General features: G+C 37.6%; 1 protein-coding gene and 1 non-coding gene across 2 annotated transcripts; both read left to right on the forward strand.

Moving 5' to 3' along the window:
• The first annotated feature begins 260 nt into the window (after window positions 1–260).
• Window positions 261–19,231, forward strand: LOC129939752 (putative defense protein 3). Its single transcript, XM_056047874.1, has 3 exons — window positions 261–613; window positions 716–935; window positions 19,031–19,231. Exons 1-3 carry the CDS (start codon window positions 397–399, stop codon window positions 19,104–19,106), a joined length of 513 nt encoding a protein of 170 aa, XP_055903849.1. The 5' UTR covers window positions 261–396; the 3' UTR covers window positions 19,107–19,231.
• Window positions 9,441–9,512, forward strand: Trnad-guc (transfer RNA aspartic acid (anticodon GUC)). Its single transcript has one exon. It is a non-coding gene; the product is annotated as a tRNA-Asp (tRNA).
• Window positions 19,232–19,799: the final 568 nt, after the last annotated feature.

Below are 19,799 nucleotides of genomic sequence, written 5' to 3' on the forward strand. Positions count from 1 at the left end.
CGCACCTTAAAAAAAGAAGCTATACAACTTCGTAAATGTAAACAAAAACGCACAATGCTTCGAATACCGGTTGGTGTCCAATGTGTGTAGAAATAGTAACATGCACAGAAACTAGGTGAACTTCTATTTGCAAGCTCCATCTAAAGCATCAGCCCCCACCAGCTCCATCTAGCATATGCGGGGCCCACTTTAACTGGTCATTTCCCACTCTCGAGCAACGTATGTTCGTAGTGAAAGGCTTTAAAAACCCCCAAACCTTTGGGCGCTTAGACTAAAAGAGATCTTAACTCAGTGCTAGTGGGCAGAAGTCGTGTAGTTCACCGTGTGCCGTGAATCGTGCAACATACCGCATAGACTCAATTAACAAACGGATACTCGTTACTCGTATATAGAATAATGAATTCCTCCAGTGCCATTGGATTACTTCTAGTTGGATTATTGGCTTTGATTCAAAGGAGTGGTGGCTTTCCGGACGGTGCTCCGGCGGACACTTGTGTCAAAAAACGCGCCAACCAACCCAACCACGGCCAAGCCCGACCGCAATCATTGGAAACGAATCCCTTTGATATTGTCGCTAGTGCAGAAAGCTTTAATCCTGGACAACAAATCACAGGTAGGTACACAGAAGTTCGACCAAAGGGACTAAAGTCAAAGTTGTCAGCATCTTATATTACATCGCGCTCAGATTAAGGTTTAAAAATTCTTCCCTATACAGTTGTTATCTACCCCTACAATAACCGCCATGTGTTCCGAGGGTTCTTCATTCAGGCACGTGACGCAGTGACCAACGAATGGATCGGCCATTGGGAACAAAGTGAGAACACCAAAGGCATTCCAGAGTGTTCGGCCATTACTCACTCGGACAATAGGGATAAGCTGGGGGCCAAGTTGATTTGGAAGGCGCCGCAGCACAAAAGAGGACGTGTGTATTTCACGTAAGTGGAAAATAGTGTTACATTTTTTTTAATTTGATTTTGTAAAGTTGCAAGCTTTTAAGTGCGTTTTTGGGGAAGGCAATCAATTTATGGTATATTGAGCAACTTTTATTCTGCGTGCCATGTATGAGCAGAATTTCCCAACTCTAGCTTGTATCAGGTTCGGAGTTTGGTCTGGTGTGGTGCAATCGTCGTCGTTGTCAGCGTCGCGTCGTCGTCGTGCAATAGAAGCGGTTCCATATGAATGTTCGATAAATTTCGTCATCAATTTGCCATTCCCAGTGCGTGAATGAAAAGTGTTTATTTATTTGTGTTTTTGGTTGGAGTTATTTTATTTTCCATTTCATTTTTATGTCCCTGAATTGAATTGGTCTCCGAGGTATTAAAAGGTTGTGTTGTAAGATATTAACTTAAGAGTTATTGCATTTCTTTTTACATTCAGACATAAGAATTGTATGTAAAGTTAAGTGGTATCGATTATGTAACACGTGCCTTGAATATGTGTCACAAAGGACATTTCGACTTTATGGAGAGGTTTGGGGCTCGTGGACACAATTTGTTGATTTTCATTTAACTTCAAACCTAAAAGCATTTTAGCTAAATTCAAACCGTATCCTTTTTTTCTCTTAATGGTAGCGAGTTAGGGTCGCCGAAATTTTATATTTGAATATTAATTCAAAGTTAAAGGCTAAAAGCTCCTGACTCTTTTGGGGCTCTAAATATTTAATGAAAAACTGAGTCAAAATTATTTCTTGATTGCTTTAAAATATATAACCCATATCTGCAAAACTTAATTTCTTTACCTTTGTAAGATATCCTTACATAAGATCGAAAAAAATGTCAGTTTTCGTGAGTCAAGAAATAGACCAGTTCTTTGCGCATTGTAACTAATTTTTGAAACTATAAAACCATGATTTAAAGATTTTGTTGTCGTAAATTAAGCATCCGGTTTTCGAATAAAGAAATGAAAAATTTTTAACAAAACAAGTGATACTTACGACATTTTACTAACAGCTTTGATTTGAGTCAAAACAATATTTATGTAAATATACTATGCAATTATTAACTTCCAATGGAAGTAAGTCCGTGTGCGACCTTATGCCAAGAAAGAACTTTTAAAGAAATTAAGTCGGTGTTTTTTTATTTACTATAGCAATTAAAACAACAAAATGTGGAAACTTGGTTGAGCGCAAATATTTCTGAACAAATGCAAATTGGGGCCGTATGTCAGCAGTAACACGTCGAATATCTCAAGCGTCATTAGTCTCTGGCATATTATAGTTCAATTGTGTTAAATTGAACACAACGCGGGAGACCTTCAAAAGTTTGCTTTAATATATTTATTGATTCCATTTAGCGAGCTATTATTTTCATAAACTTCAAAACGTTGTTCAGGAGTAAGTCTATTCATTATGAAATGGCAAATTAAACTGAACATAAACCAAATAACAACTGCCAAAAAACCAACCCCGAATAAAGTATTACTATAAGTGCGTTTTTGTGGAATTCCATGTATAGTACAGTGAGAAATTACCAACAAAACGATTCGCAGTAGCCAGATTTTTGTAATTAAAAATTGGTATAACTGAAAGAAGATCTGTCAGAATAATAATAATAGGTTAGGTTATAGTGGCTGTCCAAGATGGAAACGGACACACTTAGGCCAGTTTAGTGGCCCATTATGATACCACATGAATCTTGAGGCTTCCTCCTAAGCTCAATGGAACCAGCTTGAGTCCCTTACGAAACGTGAGAGGCTGATTATACCGATATGATTTAGATCGTTTAGATCGTTAAAGAAGAATTCTCCAAGGTAATTCTTGCGTTTTCGAGCTAGAGCAGGGCATGTGCAGAGAAGATGAAGAACCGTTTCCTCCTCCTCCTCGTCCATACAGCTTCTGCAAAAGTCATTTGAGAATACGCCTAGTCTCGTGGCGTGGTTTCCTATTAGACAGTGTCCGGTTATGACACCTATTATCGAGCTGATATGTGATCTGCTTATATATAGAGAGCAAGCACCTTGAACGTTTTAAATCCAGTGTTGGCCAGATGTTTTTGTGACTTGACACGTGGTGTCCACCTGTTGCCTGTTCTCCTCACAGCGTCTACCATTAGTAGCAGTTTACAAGTAGCGATTGGTATGCCAGAACTTGCCAAACATGGTAGCATGGGCTGTACTGTACCGTTCCTGGCGAGCTCATCGGCCTTACAGTTACCTGGAATGTTTTTATGGCCCGGCACCCACTAAAGGTGAATATTAAACTGTTGCTCCATCTCCATTAGAGATGATCGACAGTTATGGACTGTTATAGGGTTTGTAGAGACAGAGTCTAGAGATTTGATAGCGGCCTGGCTATCAGAGAAAATACGGACATCAGATGTTGATATCACGTTTTCTTTGAGCCAAGACAAGACTTCTTTTATCGCCAAAAGTTCCGCCTGGATCACGCTACAATGATTGGGAAGGCGGAATGAGAGACTTAATTTCAGTCGTTCAGAGTACACACCTTCACAAATCCCTTCTCTTATTTTTGACCCATCTGTGTAAAAATGGATCGACTCATCCTTCAAGAATGTCCTATCCTCCCAAAAAGATCTGGTAGGTATAGAAATCTGGAAATTCCTGTCGAATTGTAGTTGGGGGATGGTGTAGTCTGTGTGCTTTGGAATTGATTCTAAGTACCTTAGAATTACGGAGTGGCCAATGTTGTTGTTAGTCCATTGCGACAAAGCATTGAGGCAAATAGCAGAGCTTGCAGCTATTTGTTTGCTAAATATGTCAAGAGGTGTAAGGTAGAGCAAGGTGTCCAGTGCCACAGACGGGGTCGTGCCAAGCGATCCTCTTATACATAGGCAGGCTGAACGTTGGACTTTATTTAACTTGTCCCTGTTTATACCTTTCTCTAAAGCAGTCCACCATACTGCCACACCGTACATTACAATCGGCCTGATTAATGATGTGTATAGCCAATGCGTGATTCTGGGTTGTAAACCCCATTTATAACCAATACCTTTTTTGCAATAAAAGAGAGCTACAGTAGCTTTTTTTGACTCTTTCCTGTACGTTGCGTTTCCAATTTAGTTTTTTGTCTAAGACAAGACCTATGTAGGTATTTAGACTCGTCTGAGAATTTTAATTGGATTCCTTTAATGTAAGGAGGGTTGACAAATGGAATTTTGTATCTCCTCGAAAATAGGACCAGATCGGTTTTGTGTGGGTTAACACCCAGTCCACACCGATCAGCCCAAAGTATTAGTCTGTGTAAGGCATTTTGTAAGAGTTCTTTTAGGATATTAAGATACTTTCCTGAAACTGCTATAGCAACGTCGTCCGCATAAGCTATCACTCTGAAACCCTCCGCATCCAGACTAGTTAGGATTTCATTCACCACTAGGTTCCAGAGGAGAGGGGATAGAACACCACCTTGCGGTGTCCCTCTACTAACGAATCGTCTGCTAGAAGAGTTGCCCAGTTTTGAGTTAATTATTCTGCTAGTAAGCATTAAATGAATTAACTCCCGAAGCGAACTCTCTACATTTAGAGATGTCAGTGCAGATGTGCCCACGTTGTTAAAGGCATCTTCGATGTCAAGGAAAGCAACCATAGTGAACTCTTTATGATCGAGGAAATATTCGATGGTGTGTAACGCTGTTTCCACCGATTTACCTTTACAGTAGGCATGTTGAGACGAAGACAGAAGTCTTGTATCGATACGTGCCCTTAAATGGATATGAATCAATCTTTCCAGGGTCTTAAGAAGGAATGATGATAGACTTATAGGTAGTAGATCTTTAGGATTGACTTGGGAGCATTTACCTGCTTTAAGTATAAAAACAACTTTAACTTCTCTCCATGCCGAGGGAACATGGACCAGGTAAAAACAGCTGCAAAAAATTGCCTCAAGGATTGGTGCAATTATATCAGAAGCCTTTTGTAATTCAGCTGGTATTATTCCATCTGGTCCTGGTCCTTGAAGCTGTTGGGATATGTTGTGTTTGAACTTGAACGTATAAAACTGTTGCAAGTTTCGGTAAGAGAACTACCAGGAAAGTGAGTGTCCAATAGTAAGTTCAGCGATTCATTACTTGAATTTGTCCAGGAGCCGTCTGTATTTTACAAGCAGCTTGGCATAGCTGGATTAGTTGAAACCTAGAGGCTTCAGAAGTTTCTTCTATCATGCCATAGAAGGATCGACAAGAAGATCGCTTGGATTTCCTTAGTGCCTTCTTGTAGATTCTTAGGGATTCTTTATAGGGGTCCCAATGAGAAGCTCGTCTTGCAGTTTTGGCCCGGTTGAAAAGTTTCCTGCATTCCTTCCTGATTGGAGTCGAATCATAATTTGTGAAGAAAAACCTATATGGAGAAGTTGGTTTTACAGATAATGCATAACGGTCTATTTGTTTGCATGTTTGTGTACAAAAAATATAGTTTTGTTTTAATAAAATTTAAAAAAAGAATGGCACGTGGAATAAGTAGCATATTCTTATATGGTGCTGAACTAATCAGTTCTTCATTGTTAAACTATCTCACTAGCACTTCACACATCGAAACACCATTTGCATTTTAGAAAGTGCTGTCATACTTAATCATTTTTAAATCTTCTTGTGCGGTGGAAACACCTAAAAGATTTATTTAATATAAACTGAGATAAACCTTTGGTGGCCCAGTTCAGTTGGTCTATTTTCACTAACAAAACTATATAATAGCATCAGTAATAAATTGATTTTTTCCCCAATGGAAAACACACATGATTCCAAATGCACAACTACTCTACGAACACAGCCATCGAGATACAAGTGCAATATCAATCGTACCAACATTTGAGAACGAAATCACATAAGATCCATTCAAGACTCGCATAAATGTCAAAAACCCATCCATAGTATGATTCTACTCTAACTTTTATCGGTCTTATTCATACTATGGATATTGTTTTTGTTCTTCATGTAAAATCCTACTATACTATGGATAGATTTTCCAACAAAACACAGGTTATATTGAAAACTAAACTGTCATGGTTGAGTTCTTAAGTTCAATACCTGCGTGCCTGCTGCGAGGAATTTGATAAATTCTCCAAGAGTAATCTTTGTCATAAATAGTTCTTTCTAAAATTAGCCGTTCGGATTCGGTTTAAAACTGTAGATCCCCTCTAGCTGCAACGAACTAGAACACGTAAAAATTTACTACACATCATACCCAAAAATCAAAACCGTTTCTTATTTCTTAACTTCCTCTCATCTTTATACAAAAAGGTTCAACTATGGGGTTTTCCATGTGTAAATTCATATTTCCTTCAAAAATTGATTTTGTTCATGGCACATGGAACACGACTGGAATTTTTTTTTATTTCCAGCTAAAAATTAATTTTTAAAATTGTATAAGTATTGGTGCAAAGAGGCGATCTGCAGATTTTATTTAAAATGTTTTTTCATAACGCTGGTTGTTGAGAACTGTCAAAATCAATTCAAGTTTGTTGTTAAATAAACTTGCAATTTTGTCCGCAAGACTGGAGCAAACTTTGAGTGTAAGGCAATCTTCGGTGATCCAGTGTCCTAACAACTTACTTACTTACTTAAGGTGGCGCTACAGTCCTGTGTGAACTAGGGCCTCACCCAACAAACTTCTCCATCTAGCTCGGTCCCTAGCTAGATGTCTCCAGTTTCGAGCTCCAAGCCATCTTCCACTTGTGCGCGTTACATGATCCGCGCTCTTCCTCTACGGCACTGTCCTGTGGGCTAAGTCTACTTCGCTGTACAGCCCGTACAGCTCGTCGTTCCATCTTCTCCCCCACTCCACTTTAATGCATACGGGACGGGATCACACGAAGAACTTTTCTCTCGAAGCGACAAGGTGCTTTCATCCGCTTTTGTCATAGCCCATGCTTCTGCACCGTATAGCAGGACGGGGATGATAAGGGTCTTATATAGCAACACTTTGGTCCCTAGAGAGAGGACTTTACCACTCAATTGCTTTCTTAGTCCAAAAAAACAGCGGTTAGCAAGAGTTATTCTGCGTTTGATCTCAGCGCTGGTGTTGTTTTCTGCGGAGCCTTGGTAGACGAAGCACTTGTCTACCTCAATGTTACGTCTGTCGATGGTGATTTTTTGACCAAGACGTCGGTGTTGTATGTCCTTTCTTGACGACAGCATGTACTTTGTTTTGCCCTCATTAACCGTAAAACCCACTTTTGCCGCCTCTGCCTCAATACTCACAAAAGCCCCATTGACATTACGCTGAGTTCTTCCGATTATGTCAATGTAATCAGCATATGCCAGTGATTGGACAGACTATTGAAAGATAGTGCCTCTAGTGTTGACGTGTGAGCTCTGCACTATTCTTTCAAGCATGATGTTAAAAAAATCACATGACAGCGCATCACCTTGTCTAAAACCTTTTTTGACATCTAAAGGTTCTGTTAAGTTGTTTCCAACCTTTATGAAGCAGCGTGAATTCTCCATGGTCATCCTGCACAAACTGACTAGTTTGGCAGGGATGCCAAAACTAGACATATCTCTATGCGGCCTTGAAATCGATGAAAAGATGGTGGGTGTCGATTTGGTGTTCTTGGGTTTTTTCCAGGATCTGCCGTAATGTGAATATTTGATCAACTGTGGACTTTCCTGGTCTAAAACCACACTGATAAGGACCTATCAGGTTGTCCACGATGGGCTTTAGACATTCACATATTACGGCAGAGAAGATTGTATAGGTGAAGTTAAGTAGACTGATTCCTCTATAGATGAGGCAGTTTAGAGGGTCTCCTTTTTTCAGGTTTATGTACCTGTTAATTTCGTTTCACCTGTTCATAAAACTTTCGAACTTCATTCCTGGTTTTAAACCTCTCAACATCTTCGACCGCACGCTTCTCATGCCCTCTCTTTTTCCTTCTGAGAAGTCGGCGTTCCTCTCGTCTCTTCTGCTTATAGAGCTCATGAGCAGCTCTCGTCCTTTTATGCAGCGCCGCTTTGCGTGCCTGTTGTTTGGCTTCATTTGCCTGCCGACATTCCTCATCAAACCAGTGGTTGTTTGAAACCCAGCAACATCAGAGGCGGCTTCTTTGATTGCAACTTGGCAATGTTGCCACTGGTTTTCGATACATTGTGTTGGCGGCAGAGAACTTCGAGAGAGGTTACTTATAACTCGGTCGGAAATGGATTTGGCGATCTCTGGTAATTGTAGTCGTTCGACGTTGTACCTTCTCCCAGCATCTTCCTATTTTGCCTTGGATCTGGAAATTTGAAGTACTACCTTGGCTACAACGAGGTAGTGGTCCGAGTCGATGTTAGCTCCTCGGAAAGTTCGTACATCCATGATGCTGAAAGCGTGTCTGGCGTCGATCGCAATATATGGTTAATCTGGTTGACGGTAGATTGATGTGGAGAACTCCAAGTTTCTTTGCGGATGTTGAGGTGTGGAAAACGCGTACTGGCTACTATGACGTTTCGCCCTGCAGCAAAATCTATGAGCTGAATACGTTGTCGGAAGTGTTGTCGTGAAGGCTGTTTTTCCCGATTATTCCACCAAAGGTGTCTTAACTTTCTAGCTTGGCATTAAAATCGCCTAATTTTAATATTGTAGCTAGGGCAATGCTTACATGTTTTGTCTAAGAGCTCGAAGAACATATCTTTGGTGTTGTCATCCTTCTCTTCTGTGGGAGCGTGCGCGCATATCAGCCTAATAATGTTGAATTTAGCCGTGATGCGTATGGTCATGAGGCGCTCATTGATACCTATAGTTCAACACTTCTTGCGTAAGTCTAAGTTTTTTATCCTCTTTTTGCCGGCCCATCCCATTCTATTTCCCGGATGGCGGTGATGTCTGTTTTATAGCGGTCTAGGGCCTCCGCTAATTCTTCGGCCGCACGTGGTCTATTAAGGTACCTAACCTTATTTCGTTTGCTTGGGTTGTCAACAGATAATCCGTCCGTATCCGAGGCTTTTTATTGCTGCGCAACTATGAAGCTTTTACGTGGCCAGGAAGTCACCCCGACGGCGCAACCCCCAACCTGGAGGGCCAGATCCTAAGTATAACTCCAAGGATGGGGAGCCGGATAAAACCGCTCCTTATAGGCCTGTGGTCCGAATAAGTGTTCACTAAGAAGTTCAACCTTACTGGAACTGTAGACACCACCGTCGATTCCATCTCTGGAATTCATCCGCTGCCGTCTGGATAAGGAAAGGTGAGAGTGGAAACACCTCCCCCCCCCCTCCGTATCTTTATAATAATTAAGATTAAAGAAGATTGTATTCTTAAATACGCATTCAATTTAAATTGCGTCGGATTCAATTTGTTTTCTTCTTTTTAACATCTGGCGTATGGCGTGTTTGTTTGCTTCAATTTGCTCTGACAATTTTCATGAACGTGCCCTGCACTGCGCTACTCTACACCGGATTCTTTCTATTGGGATGAAGAATAAACCCATAGTAAATTTTCTTACTATTTTTTATTTATAAGTTGAATTAGTTCATGATGTTAAATACATCATTGAACAACAAAAATTAACATCCTCGATAGTATAGTGGTCAGTATCCCCGCCTGTCACGCGGGAGACCGGGGTTCAATTCCCCGTCGGGGAGAGTCGATATCACAAATCTTTTTATTTTTTTTTTAATTTTTAATAAAAGTACGTTGAGTAAATTATTTAAGAATGAATCTTGAAATACATATTTATAAAAACGAAAATAAAATTGTAAATTTTGAAACGAATACTTGTAATGAAGGTTTTATCAGATTTTGACACTTGACAGTAGGTAATATTTAGAAATTATTATTCATGTTCCGTTTCATATTGTAAACCTGATTAAAGTATGTTTTTTGTATTGAAAAATTCAGGTACGAGTATATTATCTTTTTCATATACTCGTATATAAATTGGACTCCTAACTACTTAACCGATTTTGATATAATTTGAACACCGTGTGCAGTTTGATCCAACTCGAAAGATAGGATAGGTTACAATTCATTGCATGATCGCAATTTTATTTCATTGCAAATTGTATGTGAATTATTTGACAGTCACAATTATCTGTTAAATTCAATTGAATCTAACAGCATTCAATAGATGGCGCTATGTCAAACTTAAAAACGTTTCATACAAGCTATAATTTATATAAACACCACCATGATAGTGTACATTTTCCACTGGATATGCCTGGAGTGCAACCACATAATTTTCGATTAATGATTTATTCAACTTTTTTTCTTCTTCGTTTGAACTTGAATCCACCTTAAATATGCAACGGTATACGTTTGGTCATCGAAAAGGTCACCGAAAATATTCTTGAAGCAACAATTTTCACTGGAAAGTTTAAAGAAAAGGGGTCCTGTTGCCACGTATTCCAATGACATCTTAAAATCTACCCTACCCTTCCGAAGGTTACAGTTTCCAATCCGTTTGACATGTCTATAAGTAAGGCTCAAGGTCAAAAAATGTGCGTTTTAAACTTCAAATAGGACGTTATTGTAATGGGTCCGATTTGTCGAAATTGAATTTTTGACATTTCTCGAGGTTTCAAGGTTCCTAGAGTCGAAATAAAAATATTTTTAGAAAGTTTGTTGCGGATGCGGATGTTTTTTAACGCTTTTTTGAAAGTCGGAAAATAGCAACAGCACTGCATACTATACCTATACGATGATCTTTAAAAAGGACCCTTTCAACCTTAGTAAAAATTTTAAATTCAAAAAACTCGGTCCCAAGTAGACGACGACAAAAGCAACAACAAGTCATATGCAATTTTCACACATTTGACGATATAAAAGCTCTGTAAGTGGCCAGAGGACACAGTTTATTTTTATATATTAAGTGAAAAAGTGATACAGATACAGAAAATAAATGCCGCCACCAAAAAAATCAGCATCTGTAACTATTTTAATTTAAATAAAATTGATTCTGACAAGTCCGAATCCAAAATATGTATGTCGTAAAACATACTCACGAAAAGAACACACGACTTCTTCGTTGAAAAACCACTTGAAGTCAAAAGAGAAAAAATGGGATATAAGCAGCAGCAACTGATATAAAATTGACAAACTAATTGGACAAATGATAGTGCTTCAGAATTAACCATTTTTTTTTTGTAGACGGACTTGGATTTCGCCGTTTTATACAAGAACTAGCACCCAAATATAATTTTAGAGGACGAAACTTTTTTACTGATTGTATTTGCAATGAATCCGATCCAAGCCAAAACAAGGAAGTACTGTGAGAAGAATCGACGTTAGACGGCTACAATCGCAAGAGACTGCCATGTCCTTTTCCGATCGAGTCAGCTATAACTTTGAGGTAGTTAAGGACTTTGTCTAAATAGGCACCGCTATTAACACAGACAATGACACCGGCGCGGCGCTGAAATCAAACGAAGAATATCTCTTGCAAATCGCTGCTTTTCTGGGCTTAGAAGGCAATTGAGTAGTAAGGTCCTCTCTCGAGCATCTAAAATCACCATCTATAAGACACTCATCATCCCGGTTCTCATTTATCGCTCTGAGGCCTGGACCCTGTCAAAGAAAGATGAGAGCGTCTTAGGATGCTTCGAGAGAAAAATTCTTCGGGAGATTTTTGGTCCCGTACGCATAGATGGAGAATGGAGGAGAAGATATAACGACGAACTGTACGGGCTGTACAGCGACACTGACCTAGTTAGCAGAATTAAAGTACAACGGCTTAGACGGGTAGGTCATGTAGAGCGGATGGACATCAACGCTCCAGCCCGGAAGGTCTTCGAATCCTTTCCCTAGGGAAAGCATGCCCGATGAGTGGAATCTCAGCATAGTGTGCCCGATACATAAAAAAGGAGACCCTCTAAACTGCGCCAACTACAGAGGCATCAGTCTCCTTAACATTGCGTATAAGATCCTCTCTGCCGTATTATGTGAACGTCTGAAGCCATTCGTCAGTGTGGCTTCAGACCAGGAAAGTCCACTATCGACCAAATATTCACACTACGGCAGATCTTGGAAAAAAAACCAGGAGCTTCAAATCGATACCCACCATCTCTTTATCGATTTTAAAGCCGCGTATGACAGCATCTATAGGGAAGAGCTCTACCGAGCAATGTCTAGTTTTGGCATCCCTGTCAAACTTATCCGTTTGTGCAGAATGACGATGGAGAATGCACGCTGCTCTATCAAGGTCGGAAAAGATCTTACCGATGCATTTGATGTCAAAAAAGGTTTTAGACAATACGATGCACTGTCATGCGACTTCTTCAACATCGTTCTGGAAAGAATTGTGCAAAACTCAACCGTCAACACTAGAAGCACAATCTTCCAAAGATCCATCCAATTACTCGGATACGCAGATGATATTGACATAATTGGAAGATCAAAGCGTGATGTCAGTGGAGCGTTTTTGAGCATTGCGACGGAAGCGAAGAAGATGGGTTTAGTGGTCAATGAGGGCAAGACCAAGTATATGCTGTCATCAAAAAAGGACACTGAACGACGACGTCTTGAACAAAACGTCACCATGGACAGCTGTAACTTTGAGGTAGTTAAGGACTTTGTCTACCTAGGCACCGCTATTAATGCAGACAACGACACCAGCGCTGAAATCAAACGAAGAATAACTCTTGCAAATCGCTGCTTCTTTGGACTTAGAAGGCAACTGAGAAGTAAAGTCCTCTCTCGAGCATGTAAAATCACCATCTATAAGACACTCATCATCCCGGTTCTCATTTATGGCGCTGAGGCCTGGACCCTGTCAAAGAAAGATGAGAGCGTCTTAGGATGCTTCGAGAGAAAAATTCTTTTGGTGATTTTTGGTCCCGTATGCATAGATGGAGAATGGAGGAGAAGATATAACGACGAATTGTACGGGCTGTACAGTGACACTGACCTAGTTAGCAGAATTAAAGTCCAAAGGCTAAGATGATTGGCTCAATGCTCCAGCCCGGAAGGTTGTCGAATCCTTTCCTTATTGACGGTGCAGTAGAGGAAGACCGCGACTCAGGTGGCGCACCCATCAGGTGGGAGAGGACCTCAACCAACTTATCGTGCGAAACTGGAGACAGCTAGCTAGGGACCGAGCTGGCTGGAGATGCATGTTGGTTGAGGCCCAGGTCCGCCCCGGACTGTAGAGCCACCTTCAGTAAGTAAGTAAGATATCAAACAAGTATATTTTTTGAAAAAAATCCATTTAACGGTTTTTTTTTTTATAAATCAAAAAAACTGAAAAAAAAATGTTTCACCTCTAAAATTTTACGACTTAAATATGATTTCATCTCCAAAACAATTTTGTGCAACGAAGAATAATGTTTTTGACATCTGATAAAATTTTGATAAGAATCGAATTGACAGTTTTTTTTATAAAAAATAAAAATTTAAACAAAATTAATAAAAATTGGTAAAAATTGATTTTCGACTCAAATATCTTTTCTAAAATGGTAGATATTGGCTTTAAGGTACTTTTATCTTTCAAAAAATATTGTTGTTAACATTCAGTAAAATCGAAAAAATTGAATTGACAATTTTTGTACAAAAAATAAAAACCTAAAAACAAATTAACAAAAGTTGGTAAAAATTGATTTTCGACTCAATCGTTTCAGTTTCAGTTTATTTATTTATAACGCTTACACATTAAGATAATAGATATCTTATTAATTTGTGAAAGCCTATGACTTAACTTTATATAACAATTCAAATTTTTTAAAAAATACGGTAAGAAAATAATATAAAATTAAATTATATACAAAAAAGAAAATAACAATAATTTATAAATAAAATATTAATTGACAATAAAATAGAAATAATAGAAATAGAACAAGGAAAAGATAGTTAAGTTAGTTAAAGTTAAGAAGAGAAGATAGTTCATTAAGTTAAGTTAGTTGCTTTGGTTCGAAAAGAAGATTTTAATACTTTTTTGGAAAATATGATTTATATTATAGTATCGCCGATATACTAAAAATATATTCTATCTGTTCTCCACCGGAGAACAGAAAATAAAAGACAAAGATTTTTATTTAAAAATCATTACTTTATTCAATTCTGAAGCCTCAGATCCCTTACCGCTGGTGGGGGGAAATCTTTAGCTTATACGACGAGATGTCAACAAGATCTGAATCTGTTTAAGATCGAACGATCCCTTTTTATACGACTTACTTGCTAACGCAGCAAATCTTAGTTTGTCTGCGGATGATGCAATAATTAAAAGAATATTTTTTATTATATACAAAGAATAATATTCTTGGTTAGGCCAAGAAGTGTTGATACTGCATCATCTCTTAATAGTTCTCATCCCTTTTTTGTTTACATTATTTGTACGGAGATACACAAGTGTGTTCTCATATTACTTAAGATTTATGGGGACGCACAAGTGTGCTCTGATATAACTTATGTATATCACTTATATCCCACAAATGAGTTGGAAGTGAGTTCCAGAGGCGACATGCAGCGATACAAAATTGCCTTTCTGAGGTCAAACATGAAAAGCGTGGCAAAATTACCGATGTCGATCTATTCGATGTTGACATTCTGATTTTTTCAAACAGATAAGCTGGTTGGCGTGTTTTCAAGATTTTAAAAAACAATATCAATTTTCGAAACTTCATGAAGTCATTAAAAGGCATACTAAGCAGAATCTCTTGCAAATGTGAAATATGGTCGTACCTTCTTAAGCCAAAGATGTATCGAATGATACTATTGAATGCTATGTTTAATTTATGTTTGCTGATGGAATCGCAGTTGTAAAAAATTTCGCATCCATGAGTGAGAACAGGTATTACAAGGGTCCTTGCGAGCATTAGTCTGGTTTTAAATGGGGTGATGTTTTGGACCGTCCACAGTGTTCTAAGCGTTCCATAAGTTTTACCTACTAATTAGTTGATGTGGTCATTCCAGGTCAATGTTTTATTGAAGATTACTCCTAGATTTTTACTGGAATTTACGAATTCTAATGGGTTCTGGTTTAGAAATATGGAAGGAAAGTATGTAAAGTCTAATTCTTTTCTTGATATAACCAGGCATTTGCATTTGTTTGCGTTGAGAACCAACCCATTGCACGACGCCCAGTAGGATATCTTTTCTAGTTCTTGGTTCAGGGTGAAGCGCAGTCGTCAATTAAACCCAAAGGACAGCTTTTGTAAATTTGAATGCCATCGGCATAAAAATGTTTTGATACTTCATTTATAATGAAACCGATTTCATTCACATATAATGAGAATAGAAGGGGAGATAAAATTGATCGTTGAGGAACTCCTTGTTGAACCGGAAGAAAATCGGAGAGATTTCCATTTAAGAAAACGGCTTGCTTTCTATCATTCAAAAAGGAAGAAAGTAGTTTAATAGCTTCTGAAGATATGTTGAATCTGTGACGGAGTTTATTCAGAAGTATCGAGTGATTCACCATGTCGAAAGCTTTTGAAAAGTCTAATAGGGCTAAAAAAAGTTACATTATCAATATCGAGTTCAGTCCTTATGTCTTCAATTATTTTAGTTAGTGTCGTTATACAGCTATGGTGCGAACGAAAACCTGATTGAACATCGACTAAAAGGTTATTGCGACTGATGAAGTTGCTTAATTGTTTTTGCATTATCCTTTCACATACCTTAGACAGAAATGGAAGTATTGAAATTGGTCTAAATTCATTGCAGAGCGAGTTTTTGGGGATGGGAATTATTTTTGCCTTTTTCAATTGATGTGGGAAAATGCCAGTCGTAAGGATTGAATTTATTACATGTGTAAAATAGGGTAGAAGCAAAGGAAGAATAGCTTTAAAGAAAATAGGATTCAAATTATCAGCACCAGTGGCATTTGACTTTATACTTATACAACTTTCAACTATGTCTAAGGCGTTCACACAATCGAAATTGAACAAAGAGTCTGTAGAAGCTGGAGGTATCTTTTCAAAAATGAAAAAGATTGGTTTCAAACTTATTTTATTTCACAGAAAATATTGTTAAGAATCAAACAGTCGGTTTTTTCATAAAAAATAAAATCTACAAAAAATAGTACGCAAATTTGGTAAAAATTGATGCGAGTACATATAGACAAATTTTTAAGCAAGACAAATCGACAGACGGGATGGGAAGTTATCAGTGTGGGTCGCATCCCAGCCTCTTTTCTTGATTGCACTGGCATTTATGGGTTAAGGATACAAAGAAGTGTTTTGACCTGACTTACGTTTTAAATGTTGTAGTAGATTTTTTGATGGCATAGATTAGCTTTAGATTTTCTTATTAAATTTGATCTGTTACAAAATTTCTTTGTAAACGGACTTCTTCTTTGGATTTTTTTTCCATTTGTATAAAGTTAAATGACATAAAATTTTGGTTTACTTTCGTAATTCTGCTTTTGTATATGATTTTTAGTGCAGTTTCTTATTGCATCGTTTCGATATAATTTCAAAATTAATCCAAGAGAATTTTCTTCGATCGCTCGTGTTATTTTGTAAATCTCTATAAACTAAATGTACTGAATGGCACTTATAATTTGAGTACTCATTAAATTCTTTATTGAACAGTTTTACTACTCATTAACCCGTTTTTTCATATCGTGTAAGTTAACTAAGTTAACACAAAACAGTTTAACAAAAAAAAAATAAGAAACGTTAATATTATTTAAGCCAAAACCGTAGGTATCTTGAGATCAAAAGTTGTTTAAGATGTAATGAACTTTAAGTTATGCACATGCATAAGGTGGTATTGTTGCCCAGACTTGCATTATTTTGAATGTGCTGCAATTAAACTATTCCAATAACAATTATTTGTCAAAGAAAACGACCTTGCTCTAATCGCTTTCAATCTCTTAGATACTTTTATGTTTCAACTTCTAAAGTATTTCGTAACACAATAGCACCATCAGGGTCACGTTGTTGCAACTTTAAGAAAACATATAATTTATTTGTCTATACATAGAATTATGTCTATGGTTTGTAGTCATTATTTATAATTATTGTTTCCATTGATAGCCAACTAATTGCACCGATAAGGGGAAACCATGTCTGTGGTCATATTTCGAAAAATGCATTCCTTACTTTTATGGATGAAAAGCTTTACAAGAAATAAGCATTATATAAGAAATTTTGCAACAAACTGTCTTCCAATAAATAAAATCGACAACAAATTCCCTTTTTTATTACCTACGATTGAAGAAAGACCATAAGTTTGGTGTGTCTTGAATGTAGATGGTATTTTCTATTAATATGGACAATAAAAGATTTAATGTGTCCATCGGACTAACTTTATTCAGGTTTGAAAAAGACTTGATTTCTTTTTTTTTTCACTAATCACAAATGTCGATCGTAAGCGAGTATGTTGCACGTGCATTACACAATCTTTGAGCATATGGGTTATAACCAAGCTTGCAGGCATTTGATGTTAATGGACATTGGATATTGATTCATGATTGTGTCAATTTGAAATCAAGCGTACATAGGTTTTGAGGAGAGTTGAATAAAAAGAACCATATGGTCGTTTTATTCGGCTAAATGTTTAACACTAAATGTAAGTTCCTTCTTTTTTAAAATTCAATAGCTTGTAACCTCTTAACACGTTCAAAATATCAAGTATTAATTAATTTGTTTCTAAAAAATTGCCAGACTAATCAAAACATCGTTAATACCTAATATGTAGATCTATCAAAATTTGTTTACTTAATCTTACTTATCAGGCTACCCATTCTTTGAGAATATCAACCAAAAATATTGCGTGTTTGCATCTTTTGCGGTCCCTTGCAAGCTCTCTATATTCAGCGAGCGCTCTTGTCTCAGCAATCCATGATTTGTACTCTTGAACCTTGGAGCCGAGATATTTTCGTTATTGTCCATTTGGTCGATGTGGCCGAGCCAGTGTAATCAGCGTGTATTGTATCTTTGGACTACATCCACATCTCTATACAGCTGCTAAAATTCACGATTGAATCTTCTAAACCATTCGACTTCTCCACACAAATATCTATCGAAGGATTTTTCTATCGAATGTTACTAGTATCAATTCCTCTTTTTTACTGATCACCCACTACTCGCTATCGGCCGTATTAGAATTTTTAAAACGTGCATTTTGTGTTTTGAAAAACGAGTTTTGAACCCATATGTTTGGCGAAACTGAAGCTGTGTTGGTTCGCTAGATTAACACCAATCTATCGCACTATCACCTCCAGGACTATCTTGAAAAAATCAACTGAAATCGTTTCTCCTTGGCTGAGGCCTGCACATTTCTCAAATAGCTCGGATGAGCAAGTGTCGCGCCGTATTTTTGTAACGTCATGCCGTATATCCACATCAGTTATTTCGGGATCCCGAGCTCAAACATTGCCAATAGAAGCTCTTGGCGATTAATGCTATTATTCGAGGCTTTTATGCTATTATTCGAGGCGGCTTCAAAATCAATAAGAAGATGGTGGGTCCCGGCTTTTTCAGAATTTGCCTTAATGTGGAAATTTTTATATCGTTGAGCTGCCTGCCCTCAAGCCACACTGGCTCTTGGCAATCATATTGTTGAAGAAAGGTTTTAGACACTCACATAGTACGTTGGATAGGATCTGGTAGCCTCTGCAGAACATAGGATCACTCCTTTTGTAGATTGGGCATATTGAGCTATTTGACTACTCATCGGGTACACTTTACTCTTGCAACACGTAGTTGCTTAGTTGGTGCATTCACCTTATAAGCACATTACCTTCATATTGAAGAGTTTCACAGGTAAGCCACTTGAGCCGGCGGATTTGTTGTTTTTATGCTTCTAAATAGCGTTCTTGACCTCTACAATACTGGGCGAGCTCTGGAGCTGGATATTCATGAATTAGTTTCATGGTTCTTTGCTCGTTTAATTAGTCAAGATGATGGTCATTCAGCAGCTGCTGGAATGCGATTCACTGTGCTTCGAATCACTAGGTTTCCTGCGCGGTTTCGAAGAGCCTGAGTGGCGGTTCTGTAATCGAATGACATTTGATTGGCAGTATTGCAGAAAGGGTTGGGTGTGATGGTGGCGGTTCTAGACTCCTCGATATACATGGGCTGATAAGCTGTGAAAATATATAATTTTCAAACAATATTAATCATTAAAAATTAATTAAGTAGATTATGATACAATTTCCATATTCAATTTTTGTTAATTTTCAAATCCTAATATAATGTTTTTCTTTGTTTTGTTATTTTAGAGGAACTGTACTGCAAGAATATGGAACGTTCTGGAGTGGAATTGTTGGAAAACTTCAATCCCCAGCTAAACATTAAAATAAAACAATTTTTTTTTATTGTAATTTTTTTGTTTTTGTACTAATTTTTAGCTTAAGTATGTTCTAATTACATGATTTTTAAATTAAAATATGTATTATAATTATAATAAAACGGACTTTTAATTTTTTTTTGTCTTTAAAAAATATGAAGTATTTAAAGAAGAAAATATTCTGAAAACCAAATATTCTGAAATTCAAATGTCCCGAAAATAAAGAAAAATATAAAATCCATATCCATATTCATACTCCATACTAATATTATAAATGCGAAAGATCACGACTTAAGTACTGAAGCGATTTGCATGAAATTTGGTATGGAGATATTTAGATACCCGAAAAAGGACAAAGGTTACTTTCAACCCTCGGGGAAATGACGCATTTCCATGGGAAAATACAGGTTTTTCGCCTAAACTACTGAACAGATTTAAATGAAATTTGGTAAGGAGGTAGTTTGAGACTTAAGAAAGGACAAAAGTTACTTTTGACTTCGGGAAAACAACGCATTCCCATGGGAAAAAAATACTTTCCGGGGAATCTGATCGCTTTCACTCCTGAATTAGGATTTGAACAATATTTGGATAAAATTGGTATAACGGGAAAACAACGTTCCCAACATTTATGAAATAAGTTGTCGAACATGTCAAACTTATTATACACGTATAATAACGCAGGCTTCGCACGTAATGGATAC

The sequence above is a fragment of the Eupeodes corollae genome, chromosome 1 (genome assembly GCF_945859685.1).
Source record: "Eupeodes corollae chromosome 1, idEupCoro1.1, whole genome shotgun sequence".
Lineage (NCBI taxonomy): Eukaryota > Metazoa > Arthropoda > Insecta > Diptera > Syrphidae > Eupeodes > Eupeodes corollae.

Excerpts from the sequence above, each read along its gene's own strand:
- LOC129939752 (XM_056047874.1), top strand. The coding sequence starts at position 397 with ATGAATTCCTCCAGTGCCATTGGATTACTTCTAGTTGGATTATTGGCT. Across the intron at positions 614-715 it reads TCCTGGACAACAAATCACAG|TTGTTATCTACCCCTACAAT; the intron begins GTAGGTACACAG and ends TTCCCTATACAG. Across the intron at positions 936-19,030 it reads AGAGGACGTGTGTATTTCAC|AGGAACTGTACTGCAAGAAT; the intron begins GTAAGTGGAAAA and ends TTGTTATTTTAG.